Source organism: Drosophila ficusphila, unplaced genomic scaffold (genome assembly GCF_018152265.1).
Source record: "Drosophila ficusphila isolate 14025-0441.05 unplaced genomic scaffold, ASM1815226v1 contig_791, whole genome shotgun sequence".
Taxonomy (NCBI): Eukaryota; Metazoa; Arthropoda; class Insecta; order Diptera; family Drosophilidae; genus Drosophila; species Drosophila ficusphila.
The window spans coordinates 6,092,695-6,110,977 of record NW_025064737.1 but is presented as its reverse complement, the minus strand read 5'-3'; the positions used below and the strand labels follow the sequence as shown (position 1 = coordinate 6,110,977).

The window sequence follows — 18,283 nt, the reverse complement described above, 5'->3', positions numbered from 1 at the left end:
TTTAATTTGAGGACCTTGTCCAGGCAAACGTGAAATGCCTGGGGCATTGGGCGTGTCCTTTGGGGGGTGGAGTGCCAACAAGTTAAGGCGTATTAATCGCTTTTTGAGGATCCAAGGACAGACACACTCGCATTCGAAATCAAAGCAGCCAAAAAGAACAAAATTGGATGGTCTGAAAAATACCGGAAAACGAAAGCAATTTTCCTGTGGGGGCCCCAAAAACCCAAGCTCCTCCTTCAGACTTTTCACATATATTCGCTCGCAGCAAGACTTTTATTGCAGTTGCTGTTGTTGTTAATGGTCAGTTATATGGCATTGTTATTTCCAACAATTGCTTCGTGTTCAGCGGTTGTACGAATAAAATAAAGGGCTTCCCACCCATAAAAGCCAAAGGAAAATAAAAACCAATAAAGCAAATAAAAAGTGGAAAACGCCTATATAACCAAGTCCGCCCTTAACGCAGCTATCAAATACGGATTAAGCGCATAATTTCATTTTTATTTTGACCAAATTTAAAAATAAACTAAAAACTGAAACACTTTTTTGGTGGAATGATAAACCATCTTTAAAAACCATCATTTAAATTTTTACTATGTTTTTTGAGTGCAACATGTTTGTTGATTTTTGGGTCAAATATTCCTTTGTTTTTTTTTTTTTACTTAAAAGGGGATATTAAAGTTGTGGTGTGGCAATTGGTTCAAACGCACATAAACTTTTTTAATACAAATTATATACTACTTTTTATTTTTGGCCAACTCTCTGCTTATAGTTTTTTTTTTGTATAACTGCCATTGTTCTCAAACATTGGTTTTTTGAGTACATCCCATTAATTAACAACTGCACGGATATTACAAAGTAGTGAAACAAAAGTCAATGTACTATCATAAATCTAAAATTTTCCAGTTTTGCAGACCACATGTTACATTTGATTTTTCCCTCTCATCGTGCGTGTGGTTTCATTTTAGAGCTCATTATTTTCGTTTTTGCCTTTGTTATTAGGAAATGTATGCCTTTTGTAATGTATTCCATTTCTGTGCTTTTCGAAAACGAGGTATAATTTATACTTCTCTTACACAAAATGGAAAGCTGAAATTCTGAAGTGAAACTTGCTTTTGCTTTGTTAAAAATTCGAGTGGATTTAAATTCATGGGGGTTTCCCTAAAAACTCACGCAAGGGTATTTTACTTTGCTGATCAATTCATCAGTTAGTGCCGTGACATGAGCTCAAAAACCCTGAATGATATTTCCATTTCAGACAGTCGTGGCGCGCAGGAATAATAAAATGAAAATGTAAATAATTTAATAAGGGTAAAACAGAAATAAAGTTAAACCAATTCCGCGCCAACCAGAGTCCACCATCATCCAGCATTATGCAGATATCGCTTTTTGTACCCATATGCAAATTTATTTATGCATTTTTAATATTGTTTTTCCAAATAAACTTTTTCATTGCTCCGCGAGCAAATTTGTCTACCCAATTGGCCAAACAGAAAAAAATTGGGGGAAAACTTTTCTTTTATTTGCTTTATAGCGCATTTTCCAGTTGAACAAGGCAATCAATAGAAATGCATGGCCACGAGAAATTATTATAAAGAACAACAGCAGAAATATGATTGCGGGGGTGGGAAGTGAAGAGCAGGCCGTTGAAAAGCATATTACAAAAGCCAAAAAGTCTCCGGCCCTTTTGGCCAACATATTAAAAACGCTTTTTGAAATTTCCACTTGACCAAACCAATTAAAATCATAAATTTTCAGCGCCTGTGGTGAAATTTCATTCAAATATAACAAGACTTTTAGTACGCTTTTGCTCTCTTCTCTTTTTTATATCGCGATATTGCAATATATGCAGATAAATTCTGGCCGACTGAAAGTGGGCGGTTGAACAGGAGCCATGGATATATTTGTGTTTAATATTTTTCCGTCCCGTTGAGAGCCTGTGGGTGTACAAAAGGCATTTTAAAATGCACACAAGAGTGCGAAAAAATGGCGAAAATTCAAAGGCAAATATCACTTATAGACTGACCGGTGGATATATGTAAGTTCTTACTTGTGCTCGACTCGAAGGGTTCTCGTTTACGTTTTTTAATTAAAAACCGTTAAAAAATCAGTTAAATAAGGATTTGGATATGATGTGAGTGACTTACTAACTTTTAAAAAATATATTTATTTATTGTATTTGATGATCATTTGTAGTTTATGAATCAACAAAATAGGATTAATATTTTATAGAGGTTTTTTTTAAGAGATTTAACTCTTCAGCCCCATACAAGAAATATTCTGATTTTTTGGAAGTATAAAACACTTTTATTTTTTGACGTGTAAACAAAAAAACAATTTGGAGAATATTCGGATTAAATGTTTTAAAAGTAAAAGCTAATCATATACAATAAGCTTTACCTTCCTATAAATATTTACCCATACATTAGTTAAAATAATTGTTCCGTTTACAATGGGACAAAGATTATAAAAGACCGAATCGTATCATATCTACAAGTGTTATTCCATAAAAATTGACCTTTAGCCTTTGGAGATAGCCTATTTACACATTGCCCCCACTTGTATATCCATATATATAACCTCTCTTTCGGGCCGTTTGTCCAATACAAATTGTAATAATTGTTTGGAAAATAGTAGCTTTTAAAAATACATTCGCTCCCCCTCTCTTCTCCCCGGGGAGAAATAAAGGCCTCCGTGTGTGCGTTCGTGTTTCTTACTTCCGGTTTGACCAGAAATACACACACACATACGTATATGGCGTATTGGTCGCCATATTGTTTTCGCCATGTGCATGTTTTTGATGTCAAGTGGCCGTCTACTTGAAAACAATTTTCTCTGTCTGTGTAAGTGTGCGTGTGTGTGAGTTTGGGATTTTTTGTTGCCTCTGCCAACGCATTTCTGTTGTCGTCCTTTTGATTGTTCGATTCGGCCAGTTTCGGTTTGAGCCTTAGTTTCAGCTTCTGCTGCCGCTGCTGTTATTGTTGTTTTCGACCCAATTGCGAGCATGGCATCCATTTTGTTGACGTCGTTATCAATTAAGCGACACGTTGCGTAGTAGCCAGGCCACAGTTGGCGTCAATTGACTGAACGAAATGGCCAAAATGGGCAATGGAAACGGGGGTTGGGGGCCTGGCCCAGAAGTTGTTGAATTGTGCAGGGTCAATTGTGCCGAGGACGGCACATAAAAACAAGTTGCAGTTAACATGGCCAGGCCTTCTTTTTCTCTCCCATAGAGTTATTGTCCTCTAAATAGCCGTTGGTTGTGTTTGAGCGAAATATTATCCCTTACTCAACGATGACTCAACTCCAAGTAATTGAAGTAAATCTCCGGTAATGGCGTATATAATGAACATGATAAAGCATTCCTTATTTCCTAGCTAGGGTGGACATAAGTTGTTGGGAAATTTATGGCACCATTAGTAAAAATTATTAAAGCCAAAAACTCCCTTTAAAGCTTTATATAAATTATATTTTACTATTTTAATAAGAAATAACATTTAATAATATCAAAAGAATAATAAATAAACTGTATAATTAAATGTGTGTTAAGTTCAAAATATAAAAAGCATTTTTTAAAACACATTTAAAGATAATGTGAAAAAATCTATAAAAACTTTTTAGCTTTATGTAAATGAAAATATGTAATCTGTTTTAACTTGAATTGTTATCACTATTGATCGGTTAGCTTAAGTGATAATAGGTTCACTCACTTGAGCTGTTAGCTGTTTACCAGCTAGTTAGAAGTGTATCGCCCAACACACGCACAATTATGCATGTCAAATTAAGTGTAACTACGCCCAAGTAATAGAATCTGCTGGGGAAAATAGAGGACAGGGCGAGGGCGTTGCGGGCGGGCCATAAATCTTCAATGTGCCAGCCAGGAGAATCAGCGAGCGGTAACTAATGATGTTCATAATCGGAGTGGCATGTAAAAGGATAATGGCAAAAGGCTGATTAACAAGGAAGGCAAGCCACAACTTCATTTAAGCTCTCTCTCTCTCTCTCTCTCTGTTAGCGCACTTGTGTGTGCGGCTGTGTCCGTGTGCTTACTTACGGTTGTGTGAGTGGGCCGGAAGTGTCAGTAGTGGACGCCATTAATTTAGCGGAAATAAACAAACAAAATCAACGGGGAAACAGTAAACCGCAAACGGAGGCTGGGCAAAGCGGAGAGTGAGTGAGAAACAGGCTCAAATCTCAGAAACTTGGCATGTGCTTGTGTTTGAACAGGATATGCTCGTGCTTCGCTTATAATTGGAGCATAAAGTGGAGCTGTAAGAGATGTGCTGGCCGTAAAAAGGCCAGGAAGTGGAAACAGAACAGAAACCAAAACCGAAGCAGGAGCAGAAACAGAAAAGGCAGAGGCAAAGCCAGAAAAGAAAGAGCAACACCAGCAACGTAACATTTACAACTTGGCCTCGTTACACACACTCAGCAAAAGAATTCTGGAGTCTGCCCCTATAAATAAAATCCCCCCAGCGACTCTATTTCTATTTTTTGTTGCTATTGCTGCTGCCCGCGTAGAGTTAATTTATGACCTACAACAATACACATGCAGACCCAGAGATTGTTCCTCCACTTAAGTGTTGGAGCCGAAAAGACTTTCCAATGCCATCCTGTGCCGAGTCATGAATTTTAAGTAACCATCTCCGCCTGCCTTCTGTTTTTGGCCATTTCCGTTTGCATTCTTTTAACAATTAATGTTAAATTTAATTTGACTTGGCTGAACACACGTTGCGTGTGAAAAGGGATTGGCAAAGGGTCTTAACGTTGCTGCCGTAATTAAAAGGATTCTCATATAAATATTTTACTTGTCTGACGTGAGAAAAATGTTAAAAGCATTTAAGGAACTTTTGTTGCATTTGAAGTTTAAATTCGGCAAACTACTTAAACCCATCGAAACTATTATAGGTACTTTTATAAATGTTATCAGGTACAGATTAATGAGATTTGAGATTCAAGTTGATCGGCAGCCAATATATTTTTACACCAACAACGATAAAACATTGTTGACGGCAATCGACGTTGGCTTATTTATTTATTTAATAATTGTTTCGATTCAATTATTTCATTATGCAATGCAAACACCATTTTGTCTGTCCAGGAATTTATATTACATATTAACTGTAGCCCAACCGGTAACAACTACAAATACACAGTAATGTTGGACAGGATGTTGAAATGGTAGTCCATATACACACACCACACACACACTTATAGCAAATTGAATGGGCAATTGTGGTTTTCTATTAAAAATGAGGGGGCTTCTCACGCAAAATGCAGTGTGTATGGAAACCCCACAAACACATCGACAAACGCCGTTTCTGCGTGAGTGTTGGCCAGCAATTTTATGGCTCTGGCTATTATTTTACCATTTTTGTTGTTGTGTATTTGCCTGTGTCTATAAATATTTATTACAACTTTGCCGGGGACCAGAAGATTGAATGGGAAAGGCTGCTGCAGTTCAGTTGGTTAGATGTAGACAGATTTATACTTGCCATGACAGCAAAGTTTGCTGGGACCTCACTCAGCCGATTCGGACCATCCGGACTTCCCATTCAATTAGGCACACATAACTCACAGTACCGCAAACCCACATCAGCGGACCAAATTGCTGATTCAATTGCAAATGCGGGTCAACATTTTTGGGGTAACGAGCGTTCGGACCCAAGATTTCCATTCAAATTCATGCCACAAAACTTTGTACAATTCCTTGGGTAAATAAATTAGAAGTCTCCGGGATCGGGGGAAAATCATTTTTAATTATTTGCAAATAAAAGGCGTCCGAAGTCTTGCAATTAAGAACCGAAAAGTACCCACCGAAAAATGAGCAAATCATAATGAATAAATGTCGCACCGGAAGTGAGCGGAAGTCGAGCCAAAAGTACCCCCCTCCTCCATTTTCCCTCCAGTCCGCCATTACATTTCCGCTCAAGTAACGGGGATTATCAAGAAGGGTTGACGCCGGGTTATTCCTAATGGGAAACGCTGCTCGGCATAATAAACTGTTCGTTTCTTTTTCGCAGCTTTTGTTATTGCGTTCAAAGCGTGTTGACTTTGTTAATAAGTTTCGTAATAAGTTGCCGACCGGGCTAAGGGATGTCCAAGGATATAAACAAACCGCAAGGGCATAAATAACCCAAGAAAGCGGCTAAAAAAGTGTGGTGCAAATGGAATTTAGGGAGACTGATTAGTGGGGATTAACAGAATACCCTAGAAAACGAGTTCATTTGTTTTGTGAAGTCTTGGTCTTAGATCTCCTGAATTGTGGTTACAGATTTTCGATTGTTGTCTATTGAATAGGTAGATGCTTAAAAGGTTATTTAAACATCAAACTTTATCCGAAATGAAGTTCAAAACTGCGTGTAACTCTTTATAAATTCCCCTTTTCAAGCAGATAAAAAAGGAAATATCCTTCAACTGTCATTAAACCGCAAAACCTCTGCCATAGTTCTTGGCTAGAGAAAGGCGAAGAAGAATGTGGAAACGGCAAAAAAAGATGATTAATTTACGCGTTCATTGGTCTACGCTGTCCTTTCTGGGGACGCTGCCTCAATGGGACTCGGCTCTCATTGTTTGCGGAGATTTACAAAAGCAGCCGAAACTTAATTTGATTAACTTTGAGTAGGTTTTTTTTGTCCCCTTTGTCTTTCCGGCTTCGGTTCATCAGCAGATGAGATGCGAGCGGGAAAACGGGGATAGAAGAGGATTGGAGTGGAGTGATGGAGTGGAGGAGAGGTGGGAAAATCAGTGGGCAGGAGCAAAAAGTATGGGGCAAGGAGCAACGTTGACGTTGATAATGATGTGGCCAGCCATCATCAGCGCTCGTCCGTTGGCCATAAAAAGTTAGAGACTTTTAAGTGTCCTGCGTTGGCATTTTATTTAGTTTATTGGTTGGCAATGGCAAATGAGAACACCAGCTGAGAGATGAGGTGGAGCGTGCTTATGGCTGGGGCGTACTACATAGACGGGGCTCGTAAATCGGCATTAGTGCTCTTAAATGATGTTCACGGCATTGCACAGACAATGAATACGAATCGCGAGGCGAAGGCAAATTGAATGCCAATTTTATTTGAACTTAATTAAATGGCTAAAACTTTTTTAGAGAACAATTGGCCTGCTTTCAAAGTTTGTAGCAGCTGTTGTCGCAGAACTGTTTCATTTGCTCTTGAAACTTTGAAACTTTAAACCTCTATTCGTAGATGTTTTTTATTTATTTAAGTAAGCAGTTGTGTTAATGTTACCTAGTGTTTCCGAGGGATTTACCTTTGACTTGAAACCTTTATAATTAGTTGGTGTATTCGAATTTCCCTGGTGCACTTGGTGTTTATATTTTATTCACTCAATATTGAACTTTTCATAACTTAATTAAGCAACAACGGGAGTGAAATTGCCTTCATATATGCAATACTTGCCGTTACGGGATCCTTCGGAACCTAAAACTTTGCTGAGTCTGTGCGCTCTAATGTCTTTGCTCTGGCAATTTGGCTAAGGGCGTTTTGCTGTTTTGTTGTTCGGGGCCGCATTGTTGTTGCCTTTCAGCTGCGATCCTTTCTATTTCCCCACTGCTGTTGCTGTTCTCGGTAATGTTTGTTTTCATTAACATTATTGTTGCTATTGTTGGGCGGCCAGCAACAACAACAAACATTGACGCAACTACACTCGAATGCATTTTGTGCAACAGCTACAACAACACCGTGAGGAACAACAATAATAAAAGCAACAACTCCAAAAGCGCCCAAAGGTATAATTTCAATTTCAACACTTTACAAACACGCCACAGTTGCGTCATTAACTGGGAAGTTTGCATGCGCGTCTCGTCTGCAGTTTTCAGTCTCTACACTGCACGCTACGGATTGAGATAATAATGGTAAATATTTAGATTAAATCTAGAAGGTTAAGTGTCTATAATGTACTTGAAATTAAGTTAGAAAATCATACTATGAATATTGAAAAATAATCATGTAAAAATTCAGTTTAATTGTTTGACTTTCCATAGTCAACTAATCATGATTAATTTAACAAAGGACTGTAACTATGGATTAACTTGACTAAACAGAAATTCCTTCAATTATCCATATTTGTTGTGTTTTCAAGGACTGCAGTGCTTGTAATTTGGAGAAATAAATATGTTCAAAAGGAATATTTTTCCCTTATTCGGGAAAACGTCTTTCAAAAAACTGTTATTTAAATTAGAACAAATTTGTCAAGTGCATTTGTGTATTCATGTCTGTATCGCTGCGTGGCACTAAGTGCGCTGACTGACGGAAATGGCCGAGAGCAACAACGGCGACGGCAACGTCGGAGATGAGTTCAACGCAGCGTCAGGTGCAACAGCAACTGCAGTAGTAACAACAAAAACAGCAGCAGCAGCAGCAACTAGTATCAGCTACAACAGCAGCAATAACAACAAGCTAAGGACCCTTTTTCAGTAGTTGTTGTTTCATAAAACTTTATTGTTGCATGTTTGTTGCTTTGCGGCATTGCCGGTCGTTGTTGGTGTTGCTGTTGCCACTGCTGTCGCGGCTGCTGCAATGCTTCAAGCCATACATAAAATCATTTGAGCCACCCCGCCCTCGAGCATTGACTAATGCTGACACCCCGGCAACAGCAACAGCAACAGCATCAGCAACATCAGCATCAGCAACGTGGCGAACATTACAACAGTTGTGGTCCATTAAGTTGACGCTTTTCCGTTGCATTTGCTGGGACATTCGTCCCAAAGCCGTCGAGATATTCCCCCGCCTGTCTTTCCAGTCTTTCGAGGGCGTTGATAGCCATCTAACTGGGCGAGCAGCCGCCAAGCTAAGTGGAAAAAGGCCACAGTTCCGCTTGGTTATCTGCGGCAACCTTCAAGGTGACTGTGCCGGGAAACTCGAAACGGACGAAAGCCCTCGGTGCACGTTAAATCGATTTCTGTGTCGCCCCCAGTAAGGAGGAGAAAAATCAATTTCAGTCCTGATGGAATAATCTAATTTTTATTACCACTGCATAGCAATTCGTCATTTGCTTATTCCATTGCATACACAATCACAGGAGGGGCTAACATGATGGTACTATTTCCTAAAAACTACGTTTCTCATGTCCTCAAAAGAACTTTCTTTGGTCCTCAAAACAAAAGTCCATTTATTTAAAAACGCATAATATGTAAATCTAATAATAACTTGTTTGTGGGAACTTAACACTTTTTAATCACTAAGAGTAATAATAGTATTAGTTTTACATAGTAAAAATACGTTGCGATAAAATAATTACGAGTGAAAGCATTAATTCGGCTTTTATTACCAATTCACAAAAAATGTTAAAGTGTGTCATGTTTGGATTCACTGCTCTATGGTTTTAACCTCAGCTGTATACACATAACTTTTATCTTCTTCCACCATTTTTCATCGACTAAATGCTGCCGGATGCACAAGCTGCAAAAACACCGGCAAACAGGATTGCACATTTCTTTTATGCAGTAATCATTTGCGGCACTTTATTGAATTCCAAGCGGGAGCGGCAACCGAAAACAGCCCGCACAACAAGCCCCGCCCACTTCCGCCGACCGCCATCCGCTGGCAGGTGTTGGCTTTGCTCCCTTTTCCCCTCCCCCTTGCCTTGGACTTCCCTTGGCATTTTCCGCTTTTTCCGCTTCGATTTTCCCTCTTGTTATTCCTTCCCACACATCACATGCTTGCTTTGGCTTCTTGCTTGCCTCGTGATGTTTGCCTTGCTTTGCCCGCCCAAAAAGTGCAGGAGAGCGTTGCATACTTAAAGGCGAAAGTCAACCGCAGTGAATTCCACCATCGACAGCCGCCATCTTGCAGAAGCCAGTGTGCCCAGGCTGGCTTTTTTTTAGAAAATAAATAATTTTAATGTTTTTACCTGGGTCGGTTATTTAAATTTACCAAAAGTTTTGTGTGCATCAAATTAGAAATCAAACTGATCCAATTTTATTGTCGTGATAAAAAAGAGAAATAAATTGATTTAAATCGATGTGTGTTGATTTGTTTTGTAACAAGGGAACAGATTTTAGTTAGTGCAGGTTAAATTGAGAAATTGTTTTTTTATTGCCAATAAAAGTTTTAAATTGCATGAATTAGCTTTCTCCGTAATAGCTCTTGCAGCCTATTCGCCGCATGAATTTTTTCGCTAAAAATTTAGCATCACTGAGTGTGTGTTAACTCGGAGCGCGGTAATCTTGGGCAATCTTAATGCGGATATATTAAACTTATTTTTACAGCATTTCTTTCGACGATTGCTTGGCCTCCTCCCGAATCTGGATTCTTTATTTTCATATACTTTGTATTACTTGTGCCGCGCCCTTGATCCCCCCACCGCCTTCGACTTCCTCAGATTTGGAGAGTGCGATAAACTAGCTGCCTGGCAGCCCTCCCCTCCAACACCCATCCACTTTTCAACACTGGCAGACAGACAGTAAGTGGTGCAGTGGGTGGGAGTTGAGCTTCGAATGCGTATGTGTGTGTATGTATCTCGCAACTTGAGGCGCTTGCCACTTCCGCTGGCGGTCTATAAGAAAACACTAACACACTCGCTGTGGGGATACAACTTTTCTACTTTCCATTTATTTTTTTTTTATTTTTGGTTTTTCTCTCGCTTATTTTAGTTTTATTGCTCGGCATTTTATTGCACAAATTTTAATATTTATTTTTGCTGTTGGTTTATTTTGCACTATGCCTGGAAGGCGATGCCAGTGTGTGGATTGAAGTGTGTTTGTGTTGGTTTTACCCCACACACACACACACATACACAGATATTCTTTTCCAAACGCGGGATGCTTTGTTTGCTGTCTGCTCGCGTTTAGTTAACGTTTTTCTATTGCAGCTCCATTTTAATGTTTAACAAACTTGAATGGCGCAGTCGAAAGCTCCCAAACAAACAGAAAGAAAATACAAACGATTCCAGCTCTTTTTCGCTTTTTCATTTCTTGTTTGCCCCTTGTTTTGTGCGAAAACTTTTGTGCAAATTATTTTAAACTGTTGAAATATTTTTTTTTTTTTTGCTCTCGCATTTATCCCATTTGTGAGTACTTTTGCGAGTTCTATTATAGGATTCAGAGCGAATTAAATAACGATTTGAAGATCTTGGTTATGGCTTATTCATAATTTTGGAAGCCACTATCGAGTTATGAAATAACGAAAATTCACGTCATGCTTAAACTGTTCACCTACAGAAACTAAAAAATAATAATGGCATTAATTGTAGTTGGGGCCCGAGTATGGTTTACAGCCAGGGAAATCTGGGTCCAGGTGGAGGTGGGTACATAAACTGCAACTGTTGATTCTGCTCAGAGTGATATTGTCTTGCCCTCGGAGGTTGGACTCCCAGCTGTCTTGGCGAATATTCTGGATTGTAGTTCTTGAAACTCGGAGAGGGACTATAATGGTCACCATAACCACGATGCATGGTTGGACTGGATCTTTGAAAGGCACTAGATAATAGGAGAACCTTAAGCATCAGTATGAACTGATAATAGAATACCTACTTAGCAACATAACGTGAATTATATTTAAGGTTTCGCTCGTCAATTGCTGGTGAATTCCCATAAAATCGGGATTGAAAGCCTGGGTTGACCTGCATTATTCCCGGCGGCGGATGAGCATGATGAGCATTATTCTGCACGTTATTTGAATTGTACGGATGACTATAATTAGCGGCCATTATCATATTGCTTAAATTATCATTTCCGTACAGTTTAAAAAACTGCTCAACATTTTCCTGGCAAATAATAACGCATTAATTACATACCGACTCTTTAAAACTAACGTCTTACATCTGGGCAAAAAATGCCGGGTAACCGCATGCCGCTGTTTTCCATGTTTTAATTTTAAAAAATGTTTAATTTTGAAACTGGAATTTTGGGGCGGAACTAGCTTGTTGTATTAGAGACGAAAACCGACTTTAAAATGATATTTTTTTGGCGTTGCTTAATAATCATTTTTGAAGTATATCTCTAGGGTAAAAATAATCATGGTACATTTTATTGGTAAGAGAATTCGATAAAAATTAACTGAATCAATAATCGCAATTTAAGTTTTCCTTCTGATCGGTAAATGAAATTTAAGTGTCTCATATTTTTATTTACTTTTATTAAGTCGATTACCATTCAACTGACCTTTGAGTGCTTCGGGGCAACTTAAGCGTTAAGCAGTTGACAGGCAATTATTGCACCCCTACAAGGCCATCAACTACTCGGCACATTCGTTTAATTCTCCGTTTATTAATTTACGTTGAAAATCCTTGACGACAGGTTTATGTTTTTACCGCTGCCACGGCAACCTCATTACCGCCGACTTATTGTAAATAATTATTTGCGGCTTACAACCGTTTTTTGTGCCCTTAGCGTATGCGGAATTTATGAATAAATCATTTGATCCGCATTCGCCATCGGCAGTCCTGCTTTCGAGTTGATGACCCCTTCGCCGGATAATATGCAATATGCATTTCCGTGGCGCCGTCGATTCGCTCGGCAGGTGCTCGTCGTTGGTTTTTAATTAATCGAGAACTCATAAAAATATTAAAATGCAAAAAAGCACAGAACTTATGGCGAAACGACAATGGCCCGGCCATATCGTCAAGGGTCGATGACGAGTGGGAAACGGCGATGCATGTTTTATTGCCCTGGCATGTCATATGCGTCTGAGTGGCAAAAAGGCTCCGAGGTCCTGGCGGTCTGAAAAATATTAAATTTTATTATTTGGTTTTTTAATTGGTGGATATTATGGCCACGCTCGAATTTCTCTGTCAAGGTACAACCATACAAGGGTTTAAATAAGAGAGTGCTTACCTTTTAATCAGAGTTGGATTCCTTGCTATTTCATTTTAAACAATTTTAAAATAAGTTTTTAATTTATTAGTTTTAGAATTAGCAGTTTTAACCAGAGCTGCCAACCTTACAGTAAACTAATCAACGCTGTTTATTAATCGATAAACAAGTTTTGACATTTCATATTTTTTATGTGCCAGTCAACTGAAGAATTTTCATTCGACAACTGATTAAACTGCGTGCGTGCTGCAATCATGGCGGATCCAAATGCAAAGAACAAGGAAGGTGCGTTAAAAAAATTTGCACCTTTTAAGCAAACTGCCAACTATTATTTAACATTAGGTAACGAACATGTTTCGGATTGGTCGGTTGCTGTTTCAACCAATGAGAATAGCACAAAAGAAAACGAACTCGTCTCCAGTTCGAATTTAAAGGAAACGTTAAGTGCTAAAAAAAATGACAAGAATGAAGCATCGATGTCAGAACCAAGTCGTTCAATGTTAAGTTATAAAACCCGGTTGGGATCAGGAAGCAGTGACGACATTAATTACGGAGAATATGAATTAGCCCCCCAAGTAATTGAAGGCAATATAAACCCTTGTTTAAAAGATAAGCCTATTGCAAATGATTTTGGAAAGACAAAATTTTTGTCGTTTTCCTCCACCAGCTCAGAAGAGCCAGAAATAAAAAGCGCATTGGATAAGTTATTGTCAGGAAAAGGCGATGTTAGTTTAGGTCCAAGCTCATCAAAAGAAGCTTATGAAAAAATTGCAACTAAACCTGACGCTGATAATACTTCCTCAGACTTTTCTACATCTAGTGGTGAGGATACTTCCTCGGACAGTTCAACAATAAGTTCAGACTCAGACAATAGTTCCGAGGGTGAAGATACTTCATCCTCTATCAGCTCAGAAGAGTCAGATGCAAAAAATACTGAGGTAAAAATATGTTCAACCATAGACAAGTCCTCTGTTTCGAGTTCTACATCTAAGTCTAATCCTGATGTCAATGTCCACCTAAAAGAGAATTCTGAGAAAGCCCCTTCTCCAGAAAAAGGAGATAAGATAATGTTAACAATGGAGTGTTCATCAGTTTTGAATACCGCATCTAAATCTGATGACATTAATACTTCACAGGACATCCATTCTCTAGAAAATGTTGAATTTAACTTAAGTCCGAGCGCAGAAGAGGAAAAAAAAGAAGCTAATGAAAAAATGGAAAGCGAACCCATTTATGAGGATATTTCTTCGGGGAGTTTTGAATTCGGCTCTGATACGGAAGATACTAAAGGGACAGGAAAATCTTTAGACTCTAAGTCTATAGTTGGTGAGAAGTTTAACCCTAAGATTTATCTCAGGAAGGATCTTTTTGTAGAAAATTTAGGTTTAGGCGTAGATTCCAGCTCAGTAGAGAAAACCAACAAACCTGATGAAAAAATAGCAACTGAACCTCTTTATGAGGATATTTCTTCGGGGAGTTTGGATTCAGGTTCTGATACGGAAAATACAAGAAATCCCGTAAACATTCTGGACACAACCGAAGCTATTGAAGAAATGGCAACTGTTCCTGGCGGAAAGGTCGCCATAAATTTGAAGGACAAGCCTTCTCAAGAAAATGTCTTCAGCAGCTTAAGCCCAAGCTCAGATGCAGAAACCAACGATGAAAGTGGAAATTTGGTTATTGATACTTCTTCGGATGGCTCAGAGAACGAAAATAGTCCTCAGTATCAATATTCCTTGTCCTCAGCAGATTCTGATGTAGAAACAACTGATAATTGTACTAGGGATAAAAAGCCAAGTGCCAAGGTAACTCCTAAAACTACTAGCACCGAAAATAAATCCCCGAAGGAGTATTTTTATGGCAGCAATGTGGAAGAACACAGGTCCTTGGATGATCAGTACCTTAAAAAGTTTGGAAACAAGTTGACTGTGAAGTTTAGTACCACGCTACCAGCTGAAAGCATTGGACTTCCTGATGAGCCACGACGCCTGGTGAAAGTTCCCCAATTTATACACTTGGAACCCGTGGCCTATGAAGCTGATTCTTATGAGAGTTGCAGGACGTTACAAGATCTGAAGGATAAGAAGACTCGCGATGACTTCCTAAATCGTCTGAAGACAACAGTGAGATGGAGGGAGAACCAAAATAAGGTCAAGGAATCGAATGCGAAGATTGTTCGCTGGACCGACGGCAGCGAGACATTTCACGTGGGCTCCGAGGTGTTCGATGTGATGCACCACCCGGTGTCCAACGACCAAAACCATTTGTATGTCCGCTTGGATAGCTTCTACCAGGCTCAGGGATTGGTCAAGGACAAGATAACTTTTCGCCCCATGTTGGACTCCAGTTTCGGACAGAGTCACGTAAAGGGCTTGCGCAAAACAGCCGTCGATCATCCGCAATCGGGATGTGTGAAGGTGCTAATGGACTGGGACATGGGAGCCGATCCTGTGCAGGATCGGGAGCAGCGCGTCAAGGAGGAGATGGCCCAACTTCGCCGGGAGGAGCGTGAGAAGCGTCGCGACAATCAAAAGCGTCGGCAAAGAATGCGTTCTAAGCCCATGCAACCCTCTTCGAAAAAGGACTCCAGCGAAAGGGAAAGTGAGGATGGCGACGATGGCGACGATGGCGATGATGGCGACGATGGCGATGATGGCGACAATGGCGACGATGGCGATGATGGCGATGGTGACGACGATGACGACGGTGACGTCGATGACGACGGTGACGACGAGATGAACGATGAAAATTGTAGCGAGGAGGAACTGTCTTTTGAGCCAAGTTGCAGCACTTCAAACAGCAAGAACAACAACCAACCAGACCCGAAATCAGATTCCGATGAGGATTTTAAGCTGGGTGCTAAACGCAAGGCCAAAAAGTTGGTCTACTCCGATTCCGACTCGGATTAGGTATTCAACTATTCGGTGTTCTCAAAATTGCAATAAACATAATGCATTAGACAGACCCCAACGAGGAGTAGCACCCGACTGATAATTAATTAACAATTTCTCGCCCCCTCGATGGGCGGACGGCCATTGCCGTAATTAGTGGGCGTGGCAGCTGTAGCACATATTAGCAGCCGGCACTGAAATTGCTTAAGGTCACAATGGGGTCGTGATTGCAGCAGAGAGCACTCTAACCCAAAAGCCATTGTCCGACTGCCAAACTGGCCGGCATTGCAACGCCCAAAGCAATTAGTGGGTAGGTGCACTAGATTGTTGCCTGGTGTTTTTGGTAGATTGAAGGGGGCTAGTGGGTGGCAGTTGGTGGCAGCAAGGGGGTGGGTTTGGGTCACCTGCGGTCACCAGCTCGATCGGATTCTGCTCCATGGTAGGCACTTTATACTGCCCCACGGCCATCCAACTTAAGGTTTGCATTAGTAACAAGAGTTGCTTTTAGGAAAAGCACGAATTGGTGATTTTTTTTGTTTAATTTTATCTTAATTTGAAGATGAGTATAATTAATATGTGTCGAAATAATTGATTTTTTACTCCAGGTTCTTAAAATTGAACAAGAAATTTGAAACCAGAGAAGCCGCTGCAGTGTTTTCCCCTCATATAATTATTTCGGGTATCACAAAAAACGTTTCGTTGAAACTTTAAAGGGCAATTTTAATTATGAATCAGGCAAAAACATTTCGATTACTTTAACAATATATTTATAACAATATATTTTAAACTCTCTAATTGATAAATTTCTAAAGAAATTGTTTTGTGACACATCATACATTTAAAAAAAATGTATTTTAACATGGAGCTAAGTTGCTTCCCTTATTTGTTCCTTTTACCAAGTACAAAGAACTTAATGTCTTTTAGTTAACACAATCTAACAGAACTTGGACTTATCTCATTTAATTCCTAGCCCAGCTTTATTGAATTTAATGATGCACTTCAGTACTTGCTCATTTAACCGACAGAATTAGATCAGGGGCTTTTGAAACTTATAAGCTTGCCTGCCGAAAGGGGGATTGTGTTTCCTGACGAGGCTCGTTTGCTTCAAAGGCCCATAAGCTCATTACAATGAGCCTGCTCTGTTGTTGCCTTTGCGAGAGAAATGCATTCGAATGTAACTGAGATATGCCTTAACTTGCTAAAGGCCATAAACTAAACTGTCACGGATTTTCGGGTTGGGAGGAGAATCGGGCTTGCCACACGATACGCCTGCAGGCCAAATATCTTGCACACATATTTGCCGACAAGTTGGCAAGCTGTGTGGGCAAAAGGTGGCAAGTGGGTGGTAGCACGTCAGTCTTTGTGCTAATGCAATTTAGTGCCTCCTGCAGCAAATGAACCTTGATTATGTGTTTATTAGACACCAATTTACGCCTGCTGCAATGTTGCAATGTTGCCTCTTCTCCGGCGGCTGCTTCGTGTTTAAGCCGCCTGGCATATTTCAATTTCACGCCATTGTCATATATATCACTTGTCGGTTTATCTGCAGTTATGCAGGTGCATTTTTGGCCTACCCTCTCATTGTTGCACAATAACGAGACCTGCAAATATAATTATTTCGATAGTGCTGATCAAAGAAGACGAATTTATGAGCTCCATTGATTGATTGCTCGAATTAAGATTAAGTATGTGGTGTTTATTAAGGGACAGTGGAGTTTACTTATTTGCAATGGTATGCAAAATGCTAAATATGAGTTGATCCTTAAAGCTTTAATTAATTAAAAAATTATATCTATTATTGACTAGTAGGCTATTGTTTATTACATATTTATATTCAAGATTAATTAATAACATTATGACTTTTTACGATAGACCCTTTACAATTTCTAACAATGTCTGATGAACCTTAGGAGATTTTGACCACTAACAACCTTTAACTAGACACTCTCATTAACCCAAAAGTCTTGGTTTTATGGCCATAATACATATACAGGAAGGTATACTTGTTAGCCAGAGCAAACACAATTACACTTACGCACTCAAATTTATTTACAGGACATAAAGTAGACACTCGTTTTCGCACACACACAAGGTCAGGCCGTTGAACAACCGTATCCTGTTAGTTTACATACCTCGAAGGCATTAATTATTTATGAAGAGACAGGCTGAAACAGAAATCCACTGCGAGAGGGAAAGAGTGGGGAATGGACTTAAGTGGGAGGGAAAGGAATGCAATAAAATTACAAGCAAATGCCGTAAACACGAAAGGTTTTGAAATTCAAGCTAGTGAAAACGGCACTAAGCTTGTTGGCCGTGACAACTGGCAAACAGGCCAACTGGGCAACAGTAATTAAAGGCTATAATAAAGCTAACGTTTCTCAAGAAACCAGACGGAGGGACGAGGACACCATAGGCACATGTCAGTTGTCAACGCAGCAATTTGACAAGGTTCGCACTGAAATGCCCAGATATATCCCTTCCCACAATAACAAGCAAGGAGAAACCGCAAAAACGAAGCTAAATGCTGACCAAGGCAAGCCATTAGACCAAGTTAGCTGTGGTACAGTGCAAAACAGAATTTGTATTTTAGCTAAAAAAAAATTCATATCAAGGTAACAAAATGTGCTTT

At 39.6% G+C, this 18,283-nt stretch overlaps 2 protein-coding genes across 2 annotated transcripts; one reads left to right on the top strand and one right to left on the bottom strand.

The window, feature by feature from the left end:
• Positions 1-10,528: 10,528 nt before the first annotated feature.
• LOC108101129 lies at positions 10,529-11,906 on the bottom strand. Its single transcript, XM_017205356.2, has 3 exons — positions 11,771-11,906; positions 11,483-11,715; positions 10,529-11,428 (listed from the first exon to the last, which is right to left on the bottom strand). The coding sequence occupies exons 1-3, from the start codon at positions 11,813-11,815 to the stop codon at positions 11,221-11,223; spliced, it is 486 nt and encodes a 161-aa protein (XP_017060845.1). The 5' UTR covers positions 11,816-11,906; the 3' UTR covers positions 10,529-11,220.
• Positions 11,907-13,017: 1,111 nt separating this feature from the next.
• Positions 13,018-15,703, top strand: LOC108101016 (RNA polymerase-associated protein LEO1). The gene is made up of 2 exons (XM_043209223.1): positions 13,018-13,048; positions 14,252-15,703. Exons 1-2 carry the CDS (start codon positions 13,018-13,020, stop codon positions 15,670-15,672), a joined length of 1,452 nt encoding a protein of 483 aa, XP_043065158.1. The 3' UTR covers positions 15,673-15,703.
• The last annotated feature ends 2,580 nt before the right edge of the window (positions 15,704-18,283 follow it).

Excerpts from the sequence above, each read along its gene's own strand:
- LOC108101129 (XM_017205356.2), bottom strand. The coding sequence starts at position 11,815 with ATGGAAAACAGCGGCATGCGGTTACCCGGCATTTTTTGCCCAGAT. Across the intron at positions 11,716-11,770 it reads CCGGCATTTTTTGCCCAGAT|GAAAATGTTGAGCAGTTTTT; the intron begins GTAAGACGTTAG and ends ATTATTTGCCAG. Across the intron at positions 11,429-11,482 it reads AATTCACGTTATGTTGCTAA|TGCCTTTCAAAGATCCAGTC; the intron begins GTAGGTATTCTA and ends CCTATTATCTAG.
- LOC108101016 (XM_043209223.1), top strand. The coding sequence starts at position 13,018 with ATGGCGGATCCAAATGCAAAGAACAAGGAAG. Across the intron at positions 13,049-14,251 it reads AAATGCAAAGAACAAGGAAG|GTTCTGATACGGAAAATACA; the intron begins GTGCGTTAAAAA and ends GTTTGGATTCAG.